General features: G+C 41.7%; 2 protein-coding genes across 3 annotated transcripts in view; both read left to right on the top strand.

Annotated features, from left to right (window-relative positions):
- Nucleotides 1-5,029: 5,029 nt before the first annotated feature.
- pspc1 (paraspeckle component 1) lies at nt 5,030-15,546 on the top strand (the record flags this gene model as incomplete). Its single annotated transcript, XM_083758421.1, has 7 exons — nt 5,030-5,425; nt 8,692-8,841; nt 9,002-9,153; nt 9,818-9,913; nt 11,050-11,246; nt 13,734-13,818; nt 15,420-15,546. 7 exons carry the CDS (start codon nt 5,030-5,032, stop codon nt 15,544-15,546), a joined length of 1,203 nt encoding a protein of 400 aa, XP_083614547.1.
- The window catches only part of LOC310854285 (rho GTPase-activating protein 20-like), a 58,867-nt gene continuing 49,932 nt past the window's right edge, over nt 15,435-24,369 (top strand). Inside the window, exon 1 of one of the 2 annotated variants that reach the window (XM_083758885.1) lies at nt 15,435-15,525. The gene's annotated coding sequence lies outside the window, so the exon portion shown is untranslated. The remainder of the gene's footprint in view (nt 15,526-24,369) is intronic. The other variant, XM_083758884.1, reaches the window with a different exon arrangement.

Below are 24,369 nucleotides of genomic sequence, written 5' to 3'. Positions count from 1 at the left end.
CTGTTGTGGGCCGTTGGCAGGGCTGTTGTGGGCCGGGTCTTGGCTGGGTGCTACATACGCTTAGAATCTGATGTGTCCTCTCCCAAACATCATTCCAGAAAGCTTGGATAGTTCTGTTGGATTCCTTACCAACCAGGATATAGTATAGCCTTGGTTTGCCTCTCTTTCATCACAATTCCCCCCAGCATGTTTGAGGGATTCCCAGCTATTATACCAATTTAAGTTTGGGAGTAAAAAAAGAACCTGAACATATACGTGTTGATTTAATATGCTTTTGCATTAATGTTAACAAATCCTCATTAACTCCAAACGCTAACCCTATTCCTAAACATAATCCCAGTAAAACTATGCCTAACCACCCTAAACTTATTTCTAACCTTATTCTGAGTATAACAGATAGGCTACAATACAAGAATCGCTCCACTGAGCGGTCGGCGTGAGGTCAGTGGAAAAAAACCAGGGCGAGCGCGTTTTAATGTAAGCATTCCAGATACCATGACGAAGATACAACCGCCAACCGATGACACATGTCACCTTTCTGTCGATCTCAGACAGAGAGAGGTCTCCGTGTGTTGCGTTTGGGTCCAGTATGTGACACACGTGGTGACTAGAAGCGACTTGTCCACTTTGTTCTCAAGTTGATAGCCCCCGGCCTTCTTCTCTTGCATCTGATAGCCCCCGGCCTTCTTCTCTTGCAGCTGATAGCTCCCTGCCTTCTTCTCTTGCAGCTGATAGCCCCCCGTCTTCTCTTGCCTTCTCGCAACCGCGTTCTTCACCATCGTCTCGCTCGCGTCCTCGTCCTTCTGCAGCTCTGCATCGAGAATCTTCTGCGACAAACTTTCTTTTTCTCGGATCAGTTTCAATCGCTCGTCCAGCCACTTGTTCCTCTCCTCCCTCCTTTCCAACTCCATGTCCTTGAGCTTCGCTTCCATCTTCACGACTCGGTTCTCCTTCGCATTCATCTCGTTCCTCATGAACTCGTTCTTCTGCTCTGCGGAGAGGAACCTCTGCGACAAATGTTCTTTTTCCTGAACCAGGTGGTTGAGATCCTCCTCCATGTCCTTGATCTCTTCTTGCAGACGAAGCCTCTCGATCAGTCTGTCTTTCATCTCTTCCCATTCGTTCTGCTCCTTGATGAACGTCTGCTTCATCTCCTCCATGTTGTTCATGAGGACGTTGTCTTCTCTTGTCAAGCACAACATGTTCTTATTGGTCTCCTCCGTCCCTGCATGTTTAGTTGGATGCTTATCCTGGGCTTGGGGGGGTGCAGGTGGAGGCGTACTGAAGTGCCTCTTAAATCTTATTCTTTTCATGAATTTGCGAATTACATTCTTTAAATACATCTTTTTCATTTCTAAGATATCACCGCGGGGGTACTTTACTAATGCGTAGTGCAGACATAGCGTGTTGATTTATATCGACAAACTCTCACAAGTTGGTGCACAACAGCTGCACTCTAATTGGACAGAGTGTAAACACAAACATTGCGTAAACATAAACATTGAAGACGAAGCTGAGGATGCAGATGGCCGGAATGAGATGATGTATTATGATGTATGATGATAAGAGCACCCCTCACTTCACACAGTGAAGTGAACTGATTTTTTCTTTACCTTGCATGGCCCATGTGTGAATAATACATTTGAATGGATTAACAGATGGTGGTATTGGTAGTAAATCACCAATAACCACATGAACTGAGTGTTTCTATTCTGGGGGCGAACATTCAGCAAAAATAGCAGGTCTATAAGCCTACAGCACAAGAGCACATAGCAATGTGAACGTTATACATTGGCCTCTTTTCCATCGAGGTTGAACCGGTTCGGTTCCTTTTCCCCTAATATTGAACCAGTCCACTGAAAATGAATTGGTTCGGAACCCTAAAAGTTGCTTCAGACCTGGAACCAAAAATGGCTGCTGGTTCCCAAGTTGTTGATGGGGAAAAGGGGCGCCTTTGTGAGCTTATTAGGAGATTTGCAGGTCGATTTTGAAGGTGCAGTTTACCAGGTCGTGATACATAAATTGGCCTCGCTCTGCGCACATTCGTATTATGAAAGGCATATCGGCCCGTGTTGAACGCACTCGGCCCGTGTTGAACGCACACACATTTGGCATACCGCGTCCCTGAATATTTTAGCATTGTGGGAGTGTCCATATGTTAATTATTCTCGCTTTGCGCAATTTGCTATTAAGCCCCTTGACCTAAAGACACTCAGCGCATAACGATTAGACGTGGGTCTGACCACCTCATAAACGCAAAAAGCACTGTTTGATTTGACACTTGAGCGGCTCTGGAAGGCTGGTAGAGTGTTGCCATGTCTGTTTATTATAAGCGGCTTATTTTTCTGTAAAGTTGCTTTGTGTGGTTGCTTTTCTTGTTTCTAAAGTGGTTATTTGGGCTTTTCTCCTAATGTTGTTTAAACCAGTGATCGTCACACAGCACATTCCCATGTCAAGGATCCCCAGATGAATGCATTTGCCCAACTAAGGACAGCTAATCCAAAAATTAAATAAAAAGATTACTTTTGAAAATAGCAGATCTATACCAGCTCACAATGCATCACATTCATTCATTAAAACTATGAACTCTGACTGCAGGGGGATATATAATGATCATTATAACAATGTGCAAGAACATATTTAAAAAGAAGGAAGAACTTTATATTTGTGGACAATCAAAATATGTTTTTTTATTTTAATGTGGTGTCATTCAAATTAATCTGGATATGGCAGACTCACTATTTAGAAAATAAAAACATGGCACTTCATTTAAAATAGGTTACAGACCCCTGTTATATGCGCTTATTTTTATAGACCTATTTACTTGTTTCTATGAGACATGGCAGTTTTGCGTCTTTAAAAAAAAAAATTGAGATTAGAAACGGCCATAATTCTTTCATTTCTCAACCTTAAAAATAAATAAAAACATCGCCATAATCCGTGGGAAATGTGCTTTCATATGCTGTATCACACCCGATTCAAGTCTTCTTCAATAAAATGCTACGAGCGAACTCAGCGAAGACCATACCATCGGGGCCACAGCATTACGCAGCACGCATTCAACTCATTCCTTCGTCGTGACTTGAATGAAATAAAATATAATAAACGTTATTTTACTGGTGTTTTTCAATAGAAACAAATAAAGAGCGTGTGTAGGCTACTGTGTGCAAGTGCAACAGTGCATATACATGCATGCACTAGGCTATATTTCTTCCGTGTCGGGATGGTGATTGAGCTCTTCAAGTTCACAGCCCGTTTGGTCTTTCATAAAAAAACGTTGATATTAGCCTATAAACACTCATGGTTCTCTCATTTCTCAACCGTTTTATTAAATGTAAAAATCTCCATATTCCTTATGAATCTTGCTTTCATTCGCTGTATGGTACATGGTTCTATCGTTATCGAATTAATTAATTACGCATGGATTGGCAATTTGCCAATATGCTGCTATCTACTCGCAATTCCATTCCGATCTGAAAGGTGGGTCTGTTCTTTTGAGGCATAAAGGTGACAGCATGCAGTGCAATAGGAATAATTAACCCAAATGTGACAAAGGCATGTCATGTCTTCTATGGTGCCAGCCTGAAGAAATGTCATACCACGACCCCCAAAGTGCGCATTCCGTATGTGACATCAGCTGACTGGTAAAGAGAATAGTACGGACATGTTGATTGGGTACGTCTCAAACACGCCTTAAACACACCCATGACTAATTCAAGGCCGTTTTGCGCACTCCGCGGGGTGTCAAAAGCGCTTCTTAACATGCCCAAAATTGCAATATGACATACTACACGCCCCCAGATCATAATACTGTAATTAGATTAGTAATATAGAAGTAAGTAACATAGAAGTCCTAAATCGACCCCTTGGTGTAGAGTGGAAAAAGGGAGGGATCAAGCCCTAAGTATACAGGGTTTAAGTGGTTAAATGTGAGTGGGATTCAGTCATCCTTCAAGCAGTCTGCTATGTTTGGTCTGTCTAAAAATCGCAACATAGGCCTAACCACGTCCGGCGCCACAGGGTCATCATTGACATCTGGGACTACCATTGACCCCCTAGACCTGTTTGTGACTCACGCCACTTACAGTATAGCACAGAAGGAACCGCGGCGAACAGACAGACAGGTGGCGAGCGCCCATAGGTATGCAAATGTATGGCTGCCCTTCATCATACGTCATCATACATCATCTCATTCTGGCCAATCATTAGTCTTTTAATGTTTGTTTGTGTTTACACAAACAAACATTATCAATGGCATTTAATGTTTGTGCTAGGACAAACAAAGTTTGTGTTTACACGCAGACACACACTAAAATCTGGACATAGAAAAATCACACGTGAAGTGAGGGGCATTCTTATCGTCATACATCATAATACATCACACTCTCATACATTGGACACTTGGGAATCTTGGTATCTCTTTAGAAATAGATATACTTATATAGAGTATCCCCCTAATTATTGCGGGCTGTAGAATAAAATGTTCTGTAGCCATGGTTATTTATAATCATTTCTGTAAATTAACCGGTTATTAATCTCCCATCACTAGTTGAAGTTCATCATTCCACACAGGATTTAAAAAAATGCTAATGTAAAATTAATAATGGCAAAATATACATTTTCAGAAAGAAAGTACACGTACCATATCCACAAGTTGTTATTGAAGATTTGAAGATTGAAGATTGAATCAGACATTCAGCAAGCCATTACGTCTACATTCAGTTCAACCACTTGGTGGCAGTGTTTGCACAGTTTAGGAAGATCTTTAAACCACCAGACCAGTGGAGGGCCTTGTCGCGGCGTCCATACGGCAGAAATAAAAAGAAGAAGAAGAACAACAAGAGCCGGAAGAGGCGTATTATAGCTTTGATGAACGTAGCACCATCTTTGCTAAGCGAATATTTAGCTAGCTGCCTGAGAAGAAGCTGCAGAGCGTCGAAAAACGTCTTTCATTCACATTCGTACAAAAAAAAAAACCAATAATATTCAATACATTTGTAAAGAAACAACACTCAAGTCTGAGAAAAGAATGGCCAACCGAAATTTGAAGCAAGTGAGCATGCAGCACCAGGGAAGAAACAGCAACTCCCCTCAACAGCCGCCGAGACGCGGCGGCACCGAGTCCCCCGCGGCGGAGCGGCCGAACAAGAAAGAGTGCCCCACGTCGCCTCCACAGGCCGGGGAGCAGCAGCCGGGCAACGGGGCTGGTGGTGGGGACCCTGGGGAGGCCCCGCGGGAGATGGTCCTGGACCTGAAGAGCATGCGGAGGCCGTGGGAGAAGACGTTCACGCAGCGCTGCCGCCTATTCGTCGGCAACCTGCCCACGGACATCTCCGACGAGGCCTTCAAGAAGATGTTCTCCAAGTACGGCGAGGTGAACGAGGTGTTCATCAACCGAGACCGGGGATTCGGCTTCATTCGCCTGGTAACTAACTTCTAGTTGCAATAAGGAAAGAGCGTTTAAAAAAAAAACTTTACTACTAATATGACATTGTAGCAGGGAGAGAAGCGTTGCTCATGGTAACGGTGTCGGTGTTGCTCCAAATGATTCGCTAGCCTGTCGAATTAATTGAATACTGGACAACTCACCCCGGTGAGTTGTCATACATAAGACAGTATAAATGACTATAAGACATTGTTAAATAAGCTGTTTTGCGGTCTGAAGAATGTTCATTAGGGGAGTAGACATTGTTGTTCAATATCCAATAGGAACTATCATGTCACCATTTCTAAATTCACCGCCTTTTTCCATTCATACATTCCATTACCATTTATTTAGTTCTTTATACTGTATGATAATTTCCTGTTCTTTTCATAGAAGTGTATATCTTTATGTCTTTAAATGTTGTGATAAATTGAAACTGGAAGACCCTGCTGTAAACAAGTCTTGCATTTTGGTCTGCTTTAGTTTGAAATATACCCATTCTATACTGTGAAATAACATGTATGATCAATCACAGTTCTAATAGGCCTATAGCCCTCCAAGCAGAACCCAATGGTATTGAAGTTTCTGACTTTTTGACGACACAGTCCATTGGGTCCTGTTGCAGCAGTATCCTGCCACCTGGTACGCGGACATTCATAAAACATAAACAACGTGGATAACGCCTGTCTGCGCTCTTTGACGACATTTTTTCGTCTGAGGGTTTCTGAATATGTGAAGTATAAGTACCCATACATGCCGCTGCGAATATCTCCTGTGGCGCGGAAGCCGTTAAGTATTTTTAATCTTTGTTTGACCGATTTGGTCGCTTTGATTCTTCTCTTCCTTCCTTGTTTATTGACACATCATTGTACCGCCTATCTGGCTAGCTAGTGGCGCTATAGCTATGACACAGCAGATCAGAGGCAGGGACGTAGCCGGCACAAGCCAACCGCACACCGGGAGGCGGTACAATAAACGGTAAACAAACAAGAAGAAATAAAGCGACCAAATCGGTCAAACAAAGATTTAAAATACTTAACGGTTTCCGCGCCACAGGAGATATTCGCAGCGGGATGTATAGGTACTTAAAGTTCCCGAATTCAGAATAACTCAAGCAAAAAAAGGCCGTCACACGCCGCAGATAGGATCTTAGAGAGCATGTTTACGTCCGCGTTCCAGAATTCCCATACGAAAATATAGTCATGAACAGGGACCCTACATAAAACTCATCAAAATTTCAGAAAAGCTTTATGGAGGGTTCCGAGAGGGGCTAATAGGCCTACTTACTTACTGAATTACATCTGAATAGCAAAGCAATATAGACACCCCCCTCCCCCCAAAACGATGATGATGACATGCTGTCATCATAGTTACATTAGCAAACAACTCAAACCTTTCCACCTCTACAAACTTGGAGGTGGAAAAAGGGTGAGTTGTCTTGTTAAAAATTCTGACTCATATCGAGGCATCACATGAATTATTTGCCGAAATGGTCCAGTTCAAGCAAAGTACAGGTCAATACAAAAATTGCTAAGAGGTGCGTACATTAGGTAGATAATAGATATCATATGGAGCCGCAATTGCAACTTTTGTTATGAATCTAGAGTTGCATTACCCTCCATTGACTCACCATTCATCCAATTTGCTTTTGAGATGTGCTTGTATTAAACAATGTTAAACTCACCCAACACTGCAGCTCTAGGACAAGCTGGAATTATCCCCTTTCAATCTGCCGAGCTTTTGTTTCATAAAAATCCACCGTAGACATGTTATCACTATCGGCTACTTTCTGGCAAAATAATCTGTGCAGGTGATTCTTTTGTGCAACCACTCCCTTACGGAGCTATGTGTGTGGCTGCCTGGGTGCCTGGGTGGGTCTGAGCACGAAAACAGCATGGTTGTTTTTCACCACCTGTGCGCAACCTAACACACACACACACACACAAACACACACGCACATATTAACTGTATATACAGTGACAGTACAGTAGAGGGTACATTAGAGGGACTCCCACACGATAACTGTCATTTCTCAACCATTTCGGACGTGGGGAGGCTCGCCGGAACCGGGCCGGCACCCTGGCCATGGTCCTGTGGGTCTGGAACTTCTGGGGACCCCCCGGGGACCCCTACACCGTACAGTTTCACCACTCACTTCACACATGTGATTTTCAAAGTTTTGGAGTTTGGAAGCACTTGTTTTTATTAACTGGTCGCACTTCTGCTTCCTGTATTATGTGTAAATTCGAAACAGGTGGTGTGCACTACGCAGGGCCGTTCAGTGACTTCAACAAGTGTTTACAAGCAGATCGCAAAAGCAAATTGGATGAATGGGGAGTCAATGTAGGGTATTGCAACTCTAGATTCATGAGAAAAAAAAGAGTTAAGGAATAACTCTGCTCCATTGGTTTATTAATTCAACATTTCGATCACTGGGATTCAGGAATGTCCACTCCAGCACCTGGGCTAGAGTGGATGTGCAATTGTGCATCCTCTATTACCTTTGCTATAGCTTGGGGTCCACCTGTCCTATGCTTTCGGCCTAGGAATCTAGACGCAGCTGCGCGACATGAGACTGATTGTGTGTGTGTGTGCGCGTCAATTTAACAAAGGTGCAGACGATCAGAAATCAGCAGAATGATCGATGTTTGCGCTACTCTATGCAGAATTGAAGTGCACTCGGACCCAGACTTTTTTTTTTCTCCCTGGAAATAAAAACGTCTGGGTTTCCGAGGCTACCTTTGCTACTCTAGATTCATCTCATTATAAAAAATATCTAGAGTTGCAAATTGCATCTAATGGTCTATGGACTACTAGCGGCACTAGCCCATTTCAGGACTTCAGAAAAGTTAACTGAGGGTGCCGAATTGGGCTAGCTAGAGTATGGACCAGAGCTAGCTAAGAAGCTAAAACCAGAAAAAGCACCAAGACTTGTTTACATAAGGGTCCTCCATTTTCAATCAATCAGTCATTTTGAAGTAGCGAGTCTGGTCCATTGGACCAGAGGCCAGAACTAATTTAAAGTAGGGCCTATTTCAGAAATCTGATATAGTAATTGCTTTATGTTTATAATCATTTCGTGATTTGTGATGGCCATTGATATTGGTCACAATTAGGCTCTGGCAACATTTCTAATGGCTATAGCCTATGATATTATGGCATTCATTTCAACCATATGCAAATTATATGTAACATTTGAAGTAAGATTTTTTTTTAGTTTTATGTAGGGCATTATTTTAACCCTTCATGTTCCTCTTGTGTCACAGGAAACCCGCACCCTGGCTGAGATCGCCAAGGCAGAGTTGGACGGGACCGTCCTGAAAAACCGACCTATCAGGATCCGTTTTGCCACGCATGGCTCTGCGCTCACTGTACGCAATCTGTCTCCCGTGGTTACAAACGAGCTGCTGGAAGAGGTAGTCAAACAAATTGTAACTTTTAACTGCTTTGTAAATGCATTGTTCATTCCAACTTGCCCCCTGCTACCATACCAACCCATCAATGAAGTTATTAGCTATGCTGTCAGCCTAGTTCGAAATGGTCAGTGATTTCTAAACCATTGTGAAATCCATACAGGCGTTCGCTGAGTTTGGGCCAGTGGAACGAGCCGTGGTGGTGGTGGATGACCGTGGGCGTCCCACAGGGAAGGGCTTTGTGGAGTTTGCCAACAAACCGACCGCTCGCAAAGCCCTGGACAGATGCAACGAGGGGGCGCTGCTGCTCACCACGTAAGAGGAGTGCAAGCTGTGTGTGTGTGTGTGTGTGTGTGTGTGTTTGCAGTTTTGTGTTGTACTTTGGCCTGTAAATATCTATAGAAAGATCAATCAAATAATGTTGCGGTGGAAATGTGTCCACAACAAGGGGTTTAAAAACAAACTATGGTGGGAACACCCTGTATACTAAGGAGGTTTTGATTGATTACTTTATTAGGCAGAAATGGCAAAATGGCATGCGCATGTGTGTGCATAGCTGCGTAAAATGTGATATTTGGGGCTTGATTAGAGCTTAATTTGACTTGGATATTAAAATAAACGATGATCGCTTAGCATCCCGGACAGATCATTGTGTAACAGTGTAGAAAGCTAGCGGATGTTGTGATCCGTTTGACCGGAAATGGCATCGCCAGATTCGCTCTATTCGTTCAAAATCGGCATAATGGTGAAGTTATCGCAAACCATCAGGACTCTGTGTCTAATACTATAGTCTTGCCCCGTGAAACATGAGATGTAGTGTGTATATCACAGATTTTTCTATTGACATTAAAATGATGAATTAAAAATATGAATAGTGCAGGTACAAGGCACAATCCACTGTTAATTAGGGTGGCCATAAGGGGGTTAATAATTACCTCATGTATAGCTTGAACCTGTTGCATTGACACCCATCCTACAGCACCCCTCGTCCAGTGATCGTGGAGCCCACAGAGCAGCTGGATGACGAGGACGGACTGCCAGAGAAACTTCTGCAGAAAAACCCGGCCTACCACAAGTATGTAGAATGCAAATATATAGATGGCTTAGTTATAACAATGATTCCGGACCAGTGTTGATTTAGTTTTAGGTTACATTCATACCAGAGAGCTTTGCTGCGATTAAAACGAATCCTGCTGCGCATTGTCAGAAAGTGCGCTTCGTTTGGCAGGTGTGAAGGCTCATTCGAATCCTAATGCGCAGCAAATAACCGCATTTTACTCCGCCCGAAAACGTGGGTTTCGCTTCGCTTCGAATCGCACTTGACTACGATTCGGTGCAGGTGTGAATGCAATCCGCAGTAAATAAAGGAAATTAAGCAAACATAATGTGGCGGGTGAGGAGCTGAACACAGTTGGAGACGGAGAAGGCATATTTTACGCAGCGCAAAGATGTCCCGTTACTGTGGATAGACGTGGTCGAATAAGGAGACTGAAGCCCTGATCGAAATGAGGACGTGTACCTTAATCAATTGCTTAAGAAAACACAAAAAAACACTGCAGTGTATTATAGCCTACATAATATTCTGTCTGTCTGTCTGTCTGTGCGTGCCGTAAACATGGAGTGCTGTCACTGTGTGGGACTGGGGAGTTATATCAGTGCTCTCATGCAGCGCTGTACTGCATGCCCAAAAGAACAGTGTGTGGCGGCTGCGTGCGTAGAGAGAGAGAGAGAGAGGGGGGGGGGGGGGGTCCCAGACGGCACGTCACATGCACGTTATGAGTGTAATTTTATCACAGATTTCACTGTGTAGGCTATAGTTTATGAATGGAACACATTGATAAAGGTCCCCCCTGCTGCGTTTCCAATTGCTGCGAATGACAGTGTGAAGGCAAACCGCAGCCAATTAAATATGCAAGAATCCAATTTCCCCGCCCATACGGAGTCTACCGAAGTATTAGGTTAGAATCTGACCTTAGTCTTTAGAATTGATTGAATGTTTAATAGACAGATGTGAAAAACGGCAACAGAGTACAGTCAAACATTTTGTCCAAAAGGAATGGCACCTTGCGGTGTAGTAGAATCGGTTATATTAGCAGTGTAAATGAGACGGTGTCTTTTGACTGATACTGTATGGTAGTTGAATCCTAATTAAAGATTTATTTATGGTATGCGGTTCTCAGTATTTAACGTTCTGTTTATTTTCCTTTCCAGAGAGAGGGAGGAGCCACCGCGCTTCGCCCAGCCAGGCACCTTTGAGTTTGAGTACGCGTCTCGTTGGAAGGCTCTGGACGAGATGGAGAAGCAGCAGAGAGAGCAGGTGGACTTGAACATCAGAGAGGCCAAGGAGAAGCTGGAGACCGAGATGGAGTCGGCCAAGCACGAGCACCAGCTCATGATGATGAGACAAGGTAGAGACGTGTGCATACCTGCTAGCATGGTTTAAAGTTCTCAATCGCCATGATTGTTTTTTTTACATAACATACTCGAGAACCGTTCGCCCTACGGCACATGTGTTCCACACTCCCACAGGGAGTCTTGTGTCCGGTGTTGAGTCGGTCGGACTCACGGTTGTCCAGAACCGCAACAAAAGTCCTCTGCCCGGGCTCTGGACAGGACACCTGCCCAGGCTCCATATATGGAGCTGGCCTGTTCTGACATCACAAATATGTTCTGCCATCTGCATAGACTCCATATTTGGGCATGCCTAACAAAGAACTCCATCTATGGGTATAACAGGGACACATAAAAACTGGGTGGGGCATTCATTTCCAACATGCATCGTTCCAAGTAGGCCAGTGCTCAACAGGCCAACTCTATTAAAAGAAAAGGTTAATGCCAATACTTAAATATCATTACATTTTCAGTAATGAGATTTTATTTTGCTTTAGTCCATTTGATAGGCTTGTCTGGTGTCTATTTTTCCACACTCACGAGGTCTCTGTAAAAAAAAATCTCTTTGATTATTTAATCATCCAAAATCTTACTTGCAAAATCACCAACTTCAAGACATATCTACAGTAGAGTTCTCATCGGGCCCGAAATTTGAAGCCCGGCCCGGCCCGGCCCTAACTGGGTCAGCCCGAAGCCCGGCCCGGCCCTAAAAAATACCATAATGTTAGGCCCGAAGCCCTATAAAGCCCGACAAAGGAAAAAAAGAACGCCACTTTAATGCATGGCCAGCGCAGCAGCACGAGCCGTCAGTGAACCACTGACGGCGCGTGCTGCTGCGCTGGCCATGCAATAAAGTGGCGTTCTTTTTTTTCTTTCAGTGTGTGTCTGTGTGAGAGTGAGAACGGAGTTCAATGGACTTATCGCCGAAATAAAGGATTTATGTAGCTCACGTTAGACTGTTAATGTAGCCTACCATTTCCATATCATTCTAATGGATTCCATTTCCAGTGGTGGTGACTGGTGAGTAGCTCCCCGTTTCCTCTGAAGTGAAGCTATGTCCAAGACCCCAAGTATCGTCCCCGTTCGGTGTCCAAAAGAACAAACATAGCCTACATATATATCCATGCACCGCTCATGGCGTGTCTCGAGCTTAGAGCTTAGAGACAGCTCTGTTATTTTAAATCGGGCACATATAACGAGGAGCGCCGCTGCCGCACTGAGGGACGGCGGTTATAATACTAATCATTTTGTAAATCAAATAGCCTGTAGCCTGCAGTGGACTGTAACATTGCGTGGTCAGATCATACACTACAGAATTATATGGATCGGTTGGTGACTATATGACGTTGATTAGGTCTAATGATTTGGTTATTCATCGCAGCCAGCTGGGTTTAACGAGATGGCTCAGTGCAACTGTTTTTGTCATGTTGCAGTCTATCGTTTGATAATCCGATTGATTTATAAAACATTTAGCATTATGAACTGAAGCAGAAGCTCATTTGGTGCGCCGCAAAACAGAGGCCAGCCAGCGGTATAAACATTAAACAACCACCCCGCCGTTCACTTCTCTCTGCCTGCACAGTGCACAGTCAGTAATCCATTCCAAGCCCCCCGCCTCCACTCCTCCATCTTCCAGCCCTCTTCATAATAAATACATACTTGTAGGCTATATAGCCTACACATTACACAAATAACAGAATTGCTATTTTTATTATAATAACATTTTTGAAAAAAGAAGAAAAATAAAAAAATCACGGAAAATCACAGAGCCCGAGGCCCGGCCCGGCCCGTCTAATTAGCATATTCTTTGGGCCCGGCCCGGCCCTAAAATGTCGGGCCGGGCCGGGTCGGGTTCGGGCAGAAAATGAGAACTCTAATCTACAGCCACTTCAGAACAATGACAATTTGCAGTACTACTTACAAGCCACTGAGTGGTGCTATTGAGTTACATTACATGTGTACACATCAAGCCTTTTAATATATCATTGTACCCATCAATCAATTGAACACACCAACACTGGGAAGCTGAGATCCTTTTAGTAGCATGACATAATTGACAGTAGCACAACTAGAGATTAGATCGTTATAGGGAGCAAAAGGGGCCGTTCAAGATTTAAATGATATACTCATGCTCTTTTTCAGCCTAATGTGACAACTTGTTCTTCAAGCCTTCACAGTAGACTCAAACAGCTATGCCCCAATGTTCAGTATGGGGACAGATAATACATGTTCTATTTAGAGGTGCTCTGATCAGGTTCTTTGCGACCAATTCCAATCACCAATAGTTTTTCTCCTGATCTTGTGCGTAAGGGGAAAATAGGAATATTTTCAAAATTATTATGTCAAAATCCACGGCAAAACTGTGGTGTTCTCCAGATCAGGTAAATTGCCGACCACTGATCGAGTCATTCTGAGTGAATATCGGCGATCAGAGCACCTCTAGTTCTATACTCCCTCTGCTCTTCACTCATGTCCTGTCTCTCCTAATTTCTCCCCTTTCTAAGATCTGATGAGGCGTCAGGAGGAACTGAGAAGGCTGGAGGAGCTTCGTAACCAGGAACTGCAAAAACGCAAGCAAATGGAGATGAGGTGCGCTTCTTCATCTTGCTTTAAAACTCTTAAAACCTTCTATACCATATATTATTACAGAACTTCACTTCTGGGAAGTTTCTGCTTATGGACAAAGGTTCACTCTCATTCCTGCCGTTTGACTATAGGAGCTGAAATTTAACTCCATATTAGTGTCTCATGTGACCTGGCATACATAAGGCAGTCGGAACTTCATGTAATAGTTGTTTTTTTTGGGAGGTTTTGAGGTTGTGAGAAAGCAATTAATGAACCACTTAGTCTACACTACAACACTGTTACTAGTATACTCAATAAGATCCACACGTGTACAGGGCTACAATGGCTTCTGGGCACAAACAGAGTTATGACACTTGGCACACAGAAGTCCTATAATAAAAAATAGGACTGTAGTGATAGCGGATCAAACTGCATATTTTAAAATGGATGACATGGGTTTTATCCAAACTAAAAACAAGCTAAAAAAGTGTTTGCAATGAGCACAAAGAAGGGAAATGTCCTGCCAGGAATCTGAGTACATTTTCTATCCTTTAAAATCTGCGTGACTGATAATGTCAGGATAATGTGATCTAGTCATGTGGGCCTTTTTTTAACCGTAGTTTTAGTTTTATAAACCAGTGGTTCAAGGACCCCCAAAGGAATATTTGCGAACCCCAATTTTCACGGTTCTAGCAGTGATTTTCAACCATTTTCATTTCAAAGACCCGCAGTTTGACATGCATTAGGCTATGGACGGACCTCAAAATGTAATGGGATTTCTATTTCTGGGGGCCTGAGGCCTAATACATTTGTAAATTTTACTCAAATAGACCCCAACGGGTCAATTTGGTGCACTCTCTGATTGACCAACCCATAAGGGTCCATTAGGGACCCCCTGGTACTCCTCAAGGACCCCTGGGGTAGTGCTGCACAATTCTATCTTGATCCTCCTCCACAAGAATTGAGATCACAATTTACAATTTAAGCATTTAGCATACGCTCTTAATCCAGAGCGATTTACAATAATCAAGAACAAAAAACATGGTAATACATCAAAACATATTCTACTGTAAAAACGCCTTCTAAATCCTGACCTAAGTTTTCTGAAACTATATTCATATACAAATATTTATATACTGTAGCAGCATCACATTTTTAACATTTTTGAATACTGTACATACTGTACAGAACCCCAAGAGGGGTTCCCGTCCAGAAGGGTTACAACACCAAAAGGGGTTCCCGCCCAGAATGGGTTGAGAACCTAACAGTGGAATATCTATCTAAGGAAAGTGTGTATACACGATTCTCACACAGTCTGTAGTTGCTGAACATTACTGCATTCAAAATGTGGCACCTGGAATATCAAAGTGCTTCACTTAAACCTTTCTTAAAGTCTCTCTCTCGTAGCAAAAACAAACGCTAAAATGAATGGGACAGCCAACTAGTGCTGCACGATTCTTGAAATCGCATAGGTCTCTGAATCTATATCTCAATCTCTTTTTTCAATTTTGCAGCTCTACCTTGGGGTCCCCGGACCCCACTTTGACCCACACTGGTATAAACGAGCAGACTTTGATGACTAATTTTCCTTTTTGACTGATCAGTCACGTTTCTCCCCCGCCCAGGCACGAGGAGGAGATGAGACGTCGAGAGGAGGAGATGATGAGACACCGAGAGCAGGAAGACCTCAGACGACAGCCCGAAGGCTTCAAGTCCAACTTCATGGACAACGTGAGTACCTTCGGAATGTGATTAAAGTTCTCAGTCGCCAAGACTGATTTCAGTCATCTGGATTCCATAGAAGTCTTCTATATGGAAGCATGTTTCGCAGTGAAAATAATAAAATAAATCTACAAGCTCAAAACGCGTCGCAGACGTGTAGTGATCGGCTATTTTCAGTCGGTTATTTTAAGAGGAAAGAGTAGTTGAAGTGATCAAACTAGGAATAGAATATTTGGATTCCATAGAAGTCGGCATGTCTTCTATATGGAAGCATGTTGTGCAGCGAAAGTAGCCCAATCTACAAGCTCTCAATGCGCTCGCTTGTAAATCTTAAGAATAGAGTATTTGTGGTGGTCAAACTAGCACTAGAATGTTAAGTCTTCCAGAAAATCCTAATGATCTTGTATATTTCGTAAGGTTAAAGCCTCCATCTTCAATGTCTTCAACTGGTTGGCTGTATGGCTACCAAAACCATAATTGTACATATCGTGCTAATAATTGATTATGAAACACAGTGCTAGTGTGTAGCTCTAGCAACATATTTTATTTTGCTTTGATCCATGGCTGTGTCGCTCACACACTTAAACCGTAACACTCCATAGGCCACTGCAGTAACGCAGACACTTAAAAGGCTTCGTCCCCTGCTTTTGACGGGTGTTTCACACAAAACGTGAAATATTAAGATAGTTTGTATATAGGGAAAGGTGTCACATTCCTAACCTTTTGTTAACCTGTTATTATCCTCGTTACCCAGGCTTTTATTTCAGTTCGCATTTGCCTAAAAAATTAAAGCCTGGAGAAACCCATTGGAAAATGTGGCATAGAAAGCCCACTTCCTTGTATTTCACTAACCATTGACAGTGCAGAGGGGCATCGCTCCAAATTTGGTGACGTCAGTGTTCTCTGCATGATTCGACTTAGAGATTGGCCTAATATATTAATTAACAAATAGTTTTTTTGGGAAAAAAGGATATATATTTATATATATCATGATTTATTGGGAGAAACCAAGCAAGTAAAAGTATATGTTAAATCAGACATTAAGCTTGCATTTGTATGGTATGCAATCTCTGACTGACTGCCAATCTCTCAGTCAAATCATACAATATATTATATATATATATTTTTGTAGTTGCCTTATAGACAACATTTGGCCAATCATAGTCGACTAAACCAATCCTTAGTTAGGGACAGTCCTAATATCCACACCGGGCAAATATGTCCATGTGCTTTGTCAAGTATATGTAAAGACCCATCCACATTAATACATGTTTGAGACGAAAACAGTCAGTCGCGACTGTATTGGCCTTCTGCGCCAAGGTGTCGTCGTGACTATGTCGTACAGAAAAAAAATTGAATTGTGTAGACCTGACCTGTGGATTGTCATGACAAGCTGTAAGAACAAGATGTCATACGTGCTAGACAAGAGGCAGAGACGGTGTAATATACAGTATAGGCACTTGAGATGTTCTCTAATAGACCTGTTTTCATTCCAAATGACTCGATCGGCGGTCTCCAAATTGCCCAATCCCATAAAGCGAATAAATTACATTTTAATATTTGTAACTGTAGTGTGGTTTGTGTCATGATAAGCACATGGTAAATGGTGCATTCATATAGCGCTTTTATCCATAAGCGCTTTACATAAATTGTGCAATTAATTCACCCATTCACACACCGATGGCGGAGGAAACCATGCAAGGCATCAACCTGCACATCAATTGCCATTGAGCCAACACCACGGGACACCACCTTGGCGCAGAATCAAATTTACCTTTAGTGTAAAAGTTCTCTAACTTTATTGAAGACTGCCTCTGGTTCCGTTGACCAGAATGAATATCCTCTTTGAACTGGGATGGGATTGATTGTGGGTTTATTCTTTGCAGATGTTTTGCTATGTTTATTTTCCGGTGACTGTGCAGCTAACGTCACTGTACTTTGGATGTGTTTTCCTAATAGAAACGACAATTGGTTAGGGACGTTGATTAGTCATGCAGTCAGTGCTTTGCCCTGGACTGACCCCTTACACCATGTTCTTCTTGTGGTATGACAAAATACTGACGAATATAAATCCTAATGGGTAATAAATAAGGTAACCTAGTTGAATGGCCATCGTTGTCACATTTAAAAAAAGTATGACATGACTTACTTGCTGGTGTCTTTCGTTATTGTGCCATAGAGCTGTACTCCTAAGACACAAGTGCTTCTTTGAAGTTGCCACTTGGATCTATACAATTTGCTTCTTGCATAATAATTTACTTCAACCTAGAAAGTACTCTTCTCCTCTCAGTATTTTAGTTAAAATAAATGTTTTTATTTATTTATTAGCAGCGCTCCAGAGTCCAGACTAAAGTTTATTTTTTATTTTTTGCACTGGTGCGCTTAAAGGACCACTTACCACTTTTCAACATCTCTTCATATAATTCATCATCATTAGGCAGATTTGTTTTTAAATATATTTATTTTTTTATTATCGTGAGAACGATGGCTTCAACTTTTGCATTGCAACTTTTTAGGAAAAAGCCTGCCGTTTCTATTAGCTTGGATTCACCATCGATAATGTCACTGGTGGTTTCTGAACTGCCCACAGCCCTCCTGAGACAGACTGAGTAGGAAAAAATGGTGGTATCTTATCATGAACATTAGTTGGGACCAATTATAGGAAGAGAAGTTGAAAAGTGGTGAAGTTGTCCTTTAACATTTTCATGTAGGTGCACCCATAGAGATCTATCTATATAAGAAAGGCAGCAGGCTCACCCGTGCTGCTGGCCAATGGAGAGTGACGTCGCTAGACTCGCTATGTGGCGGCCATCTTACTTCGGGCAGCATAACATTGTGTCTATGGTTCAAGTACTTTTTAAATAACCATAACTTACTCAATTTTCAACCGATTTTCAAACGGTTTGGTTTTGGCTTTTATATGACGTTCATATAAAAAAATAACATTAAGCAGATAAGCATGCTGAGTCATAGCCATGTTGATAGTGTTTGTATTAATATACAAAGAAATCACTGAAACATTTAATATTTTTTCCGTCCAAAGAATGTCTGTCACTTTGATGTGTATGCTATTCAACTATTTCCGCATTTTCTTTGAGAATGTATGGACATTTTTAAACCTGGAAAACGATTAACAATCATGCAAATATAATTGTGATTATCTCAAATAATTGCGATTAGGCGATAATGTAATATTTGTGACTAGTCTAAATGTAATGCCCAGTGAGGCCAGGCAGCCAATGGCATAGTTGAATTTTTTAACTGGGCGTTGACATGTGAATTCACTGATTAAAAAGCATAGACAGTGGGGCAGGATATGCATACACGCCATTTTGGAAAGAACCTACCTACTTCCTTCACAAGACCTATTATTTTCCATAATTATGTGCATGTTTTCCCCAAAATAAGTTACTACTAATTATATTGTATAAGATTTTATTTATTGAAATTACAGAATAATCCCCAAATCCCATAGCTTAATTTAACATTCCAGAACTTGCGCAACCCTAGAAGTGTCACGTTATTGTTGTATAATACAATAATACCACTAACCTAGTGTGGTATCATTATATTATTATCAAACCTTGACAAGCAGAGAATATGAAAAGCTCCATGCCAGAAAATTCCACCTTTTTTTCGAAAATAAAATCATCATAACCATTTAAAAAATGTGTATCGTAGAGCATTACTTATGTCCAGTTACAATATGTTTCTGTGCTTTTCTTTTCTTTTTTAGCTCATGATTTGTAAAAACCTAGAGAATGAGTTGGGCTTAGGCCCAAACCACACCAATGCAACTAGTCGCAACTCCTTGTTTTAAGGACATGTCCCACCAATACAACTTCTTGCAACTACTCGCAACCGTTTGGTTGCAAAGAGTTGCTTGGCGAATCATTGGTGTGGTTTGGGGCCTTAGTCAAGTAAATTATATGTATTGAGGTAAATGAAGAACATATTAAATACTTCTCATAGTTCTCATCCGTTTTGTAACAACACAAGACCTTATAGTTGTATGAATAAATTCTCAGTCAATGGCCAAGTCCCTAATGTTCAGAGAGTGTGCATGTACTGTAGAGGAAGCTGAAGTGTGTGTGACTTGATGTTTTAATGTGTAATAACTTTTCTCCTCCAGTCCTTTGCTGTGTTGAGAGGTTCCCTGGAGTGTGTGCGCGCGCACACGCGCACACACACACACACACACACACACACACACACACACATTAATGCACTGGTCACATTTTCTGTTGTACCTCAACCTCATTGAATCTCTAGATTACAAATGTGCCGATTTTACCTCGAAATTGGTCAGAATGGTCTGGTCACCCAACACGGTAATGTTGGCGGATTCAGTGAGGAAAGAACATTTAACCTACTAATGATTTGAAAAGTTTGCTGTCACTGAAATTGTGGGTCACCAATCAGGGCCCAGTATGCAAATATGGGGAGGGTTTATCACCATATCTTTGAGGCATTTTCTTTATCCGCCCCTTGGAAATGCACCATCGTCACTATTACTTCTATGACACAATAGAGGTGCTTAAAGTGAATGGCACATGGAGTGTCAAAGCAACAGGCAAAGTGAGTTTAATGTTGTTTAATGCAATCAGATAGGACTTTTCTTTTTGGATGCATGGGCTGTCAAGGCCAGAAAGTAGTTTTTTGCCAATCAGTAGACATTCCTGCATAACTTCCGGGTTTGATGATGTCACACGCATACCCTCTATTGCAGTGAATACAATTTCACGTTGGGATTTTCACCAGACATTCAAGATCCGATCTCAGAGGAATCTTTATCTTAACCAATGTTGGCAGTCTCCAAGCAGAAGAGCTTAATTTATTGTCTCCACCAGGCCGAAGGCATGGGGGGAGAGTATGTTTTGCACTCCGTCCGTCCGTCCGTGTGTCCGTGTGTCCGTCCGTGTGTGTGTCCGTGTGTGTGTCCGTGAGCAGCTAATCTCGGCCACCGTTAACCCGGTCGATGCCAAATTTTGCACACACACTCCCTGGATGCCAACGATGAACCTCTGCCCCAAACTTTCCAGAACGGCCTGTTATAGCGCCACCAGGAGGCCGCTTTGTGCAAAACAAGTTTTTGCACAGCACACCTACAGAACTCAGCCTCAAGGTGGCGCTATAACTGGCCGAAAAGTGTTTTTACCTCTAACTGCACGGATCTGTGGATAACTTTGTATGCCAACTCCCTAATTTACTTTTGTTGCCCTTTTATCCAACCACCAGATGAAGGCAAGCTGCAATGTCCTACAATTATTTAGATTTCCCAATGGGACAAAATAGTGTGCAATTTCTTTTTGCAAATACAAAAGGGCTAGCCCAAAACATAAAAAAATTATGGTTCTAGAAATGACGGATGTATTTATTAACTGGATCTTGCTCAGAAATAGTTTTTTTTAATGTAGATTATTCTAAGCATCAAGGGGAGCATGCCTCATGTCTTATACTGTATTTGTCACCTTTTTGGCCCAATACATGTATATGTCAAACAACAATAGTAACAGATGATTGTAATCAGAATGGTGAGAACCAATGGAATTAGCCCTTCGCTAAACCTCACCCCAAAAGCAATTGTCCCAACGCAAATCCAAATAGTTAGCAACCATTGCTAAGGATGGCAAGCTTTCATCACGTCATAGCTGTCAATGTTATTTTGCATGGCTGTGCTGTTGAACACATACACAGCTCAACGTTTGGAAAGTTAGACGACTGAACCACCCAGGTGATGGCAATAATACTAATCACCGTAGTCTTACCGTACATGTCGTGAAAACTACTGTCGGACGGTCGTTAAAGTTGATTGAGTTTGATACTGTTTCTCCCTCTTAACATTTCCTCGTAGATATTGTTTACTGAAATAATGTCATGTATATTTGTCCAGTGCATAGCCTACTGCAGGCCTTTTTGACTAGATTTAGAAGACATTTTGAAGCTCTTGCTACTAAAATGATCAATTATTTATATGTGGAAATCCCTTCATTTAACATGCATCTCAATGGGTGAGAAGGACAGCTTGCCATTGCACAGTTGGAGTGGGTGGGTCACTGGGTCTTAGAGAAAGGCTAATTGAAGCAATTAAACCAGCTGAATTCAGCTTTTTGAATTCATATTAAATGTGATAAGATCACCGTGCCCCCTTTATTTAGTCCAATATTTTCTTCTCAATTAAATTACGAATGTATTGATGATATTGCACCCTTTTCTTATATGAAAGTAGATTATTTTACATGCTATGTGTATGCAGTAATGTTTACCTAAGTGTAGTGTTTGTTTGTGTCTGTTTTATGTGTGGATGTGTGTGTGTTCTGTCTCCCTCTGTGTTCAATGTGTCAGTAACTGCTTTATTAACAGCAGCGGACGTACTCCTGTGAAAATGTTATTTAAGTATCTGTACTTAACGGATTAATACTATTCTGGAGGTATTATATTCTGCATCCACCTGAGATCACAATTGAAAGAATATGACTAATTTCATATTTTTGCAACCAAATAAACGAAACAAACAGCCATTGTGTATGAAATATACATACATATATTGGGTTTAATTTCAAGGACCCCCAATAACTCTTGAGAGTGTGCAAATGTGATCCAGATGTACAAGAAGCTCACACAATGTTGCGTTGTGAGCTTGTTGATCTGTAGAACTAGGATATAACTTAACCCATTCTGAACGGGACCCATTTTGGTGTCAGCATCATGTTATGCTTTAGCTATTGAAAAATAGCAGATCTACAAGCTCATATCGCGCCACCGAGTGGCGCGATACGAGCTTGTAGGTCTGCTATTTTTGAAAAATCGAAGAGCGACTGACATTTCTAGAATCTGATCTCAGGTCAGAATGGGTTAATCAGACCAGTGTGTGTCCAGTGGAAACCTCGTATGAAACTGATCTCAGGTCAGAATGGGTTAAGTATAACTCAGGCTGTTTTGTGCACACGTTACAGCCTTTATGACCTTCCCATTTGTAATCATGAGGTATGACAATCTGTGAGTTTTTATTTCATTTGCCTAGTGGTTTAAATAGTTGATAGGATGTTGACAAGTGTGTCACACATCTAGCAACAACAGAATGTTGGAAATGAATTGAACCCTAGATGTATAATTAGTCCTACCCCAACTCCTTGCATAATCATCAGTCTTCTACCCATATGACTTTTACACATTCTATTTACATGGCCCCACGTGAATAACCCTACGATTGATTTACATAGAATTGAATTGCTCCATGTACCATTTCTCTGATTTATTGCAGCTTGTTCAAGATATTTAGGTGTCCGGCCAGGTAACCTGTTGTTTCTCCTTCCCTTCTTCCTTCCTTCCTTCCTTCCTTGTTCTTCTTCGCTGTCTGGTTAGCTCTTTTTCCTTGCGCCATTTCAATGAGGCCGGTTCTTCTGGTAATGATATAGCAACCAAAAATTCTACATTTTCATACAGCTGTATAATACTGTAGTACTACAGCTTTGCACCCTTTGCTGAAATGTAAGCCCAAATCTGAAGACACTGCGACTTAGTAGAAATGACTATCCATCACTGTGAAACTGTCTTCAACTTTTACCAAATTTGCTGTATGCTTGAATGAGGATGTCATATTTAGTGGTAGTTTTTAAATGTATGTATTTTGATCAAAGTACAAACTTTCAATATTCTCTTTAATAATTTTTGTTTTTCTGAACAAAAACGCACAACAAACAGGATAGTCCGGTCTCATTCAGTTACGCATACAGTAGGCCTACTACAAGAAAATAAGTCTTCCTAGAAATGGAGCTACAGAAAAATATATAAAGGAAAACTATTACCGGTAGATATAAGCCATGCTGTACATTCTAAGCCTTGCAACATAGTGTACAACAAAATTAACCTGACACTGCCAGATTGCTGCAGTATTGAGTTCACAAGTTCTCTCCTGCCTGCATCTGAGATCAGAAACGATGAACCGGAAGCAGCGGGACAACAATCGCCATAATAATTTGGAGTTGTAGTCTTGTTAGGCTGTGTTTACATTTGTGCTGTGGCACAGCTTCAATATGTCATCAGTCTCGCGTTGATCCCGCCTCTAGCGGCCGCATATTTCTCCGGTCTGATTTGGTCCGGAGTCTCTGCCCGAGAGACACCAGACTCTCCCTTCTGGCAGAATGCAAATGTTGTCCAGAAGGGGGAGTGGTTTTACCAGGCTACAACAAAATGCCCTAACTTTTTTTTTTTACTTTATGACCAAGTAAATAAGTTTATAAAAAAAACTGCAAACTATTTTAATCTTAACTCTACTATAGTTTTAGGGATGTAACGATGAGACATTTTGGCCGATATCCTATATAATTAATTGCTGTTATGGCCGGTCTCATGCTGTAAAAAAAAAAAGGTGATTTTAAAAAGGCAATGCCTCTTTATACCGAAAACTAGGGTTGCACCGTTATTGAAATGTTGGCCCATATCCCAACATAAACAGCTTTTGACTCTTTTGAAAACTTTGCCAGAAAACACTGATAGAATTTGCAGCCTTCATCACAAAATGCTTTTTTTTTTTGATTTTTCACTTTAAAAGAAAATAACTGCTAAAACCGATACCATTATATTAATTATTTCTGTGCCGCTAGTTGTTAGCATCAATCACACTTCCCACCATAAGTGTCCACTTTAAGAGAAGGAGTTTGCCCACCCCTTACCCCACACACACACTCAACACACACACTTTGCTATCATTAGCGCAATTGCACACTGTTTACCTGTCGTCAGAAACGACAGTCATAAATTACATCCAAACTCTGGATGTTTGAAGATCCACCAAGGACAGCTCTCCAAAGTTCCGACTTATAGAGGTTTGAATATATATATATATACTGT

The sequence above is a fragment of the Protomyctophum parallelum genome (assembly GCF_964188405.1).
Source record: "Protomyctophum parallelum genome assembly, chromosome: 23".
Lineage (NCBI taxonomy): Eukaryota > Metazoa > Chordata > Actinopteri > Myctophiformes > Myctophidae > Protomyctophum > Protomyctophum parallelum.
The sequence above is the reverse complement of the archived record's forward strand: the minus strand, read 5'-3'. Positions and strand labels throughout refer to the sequence as shown.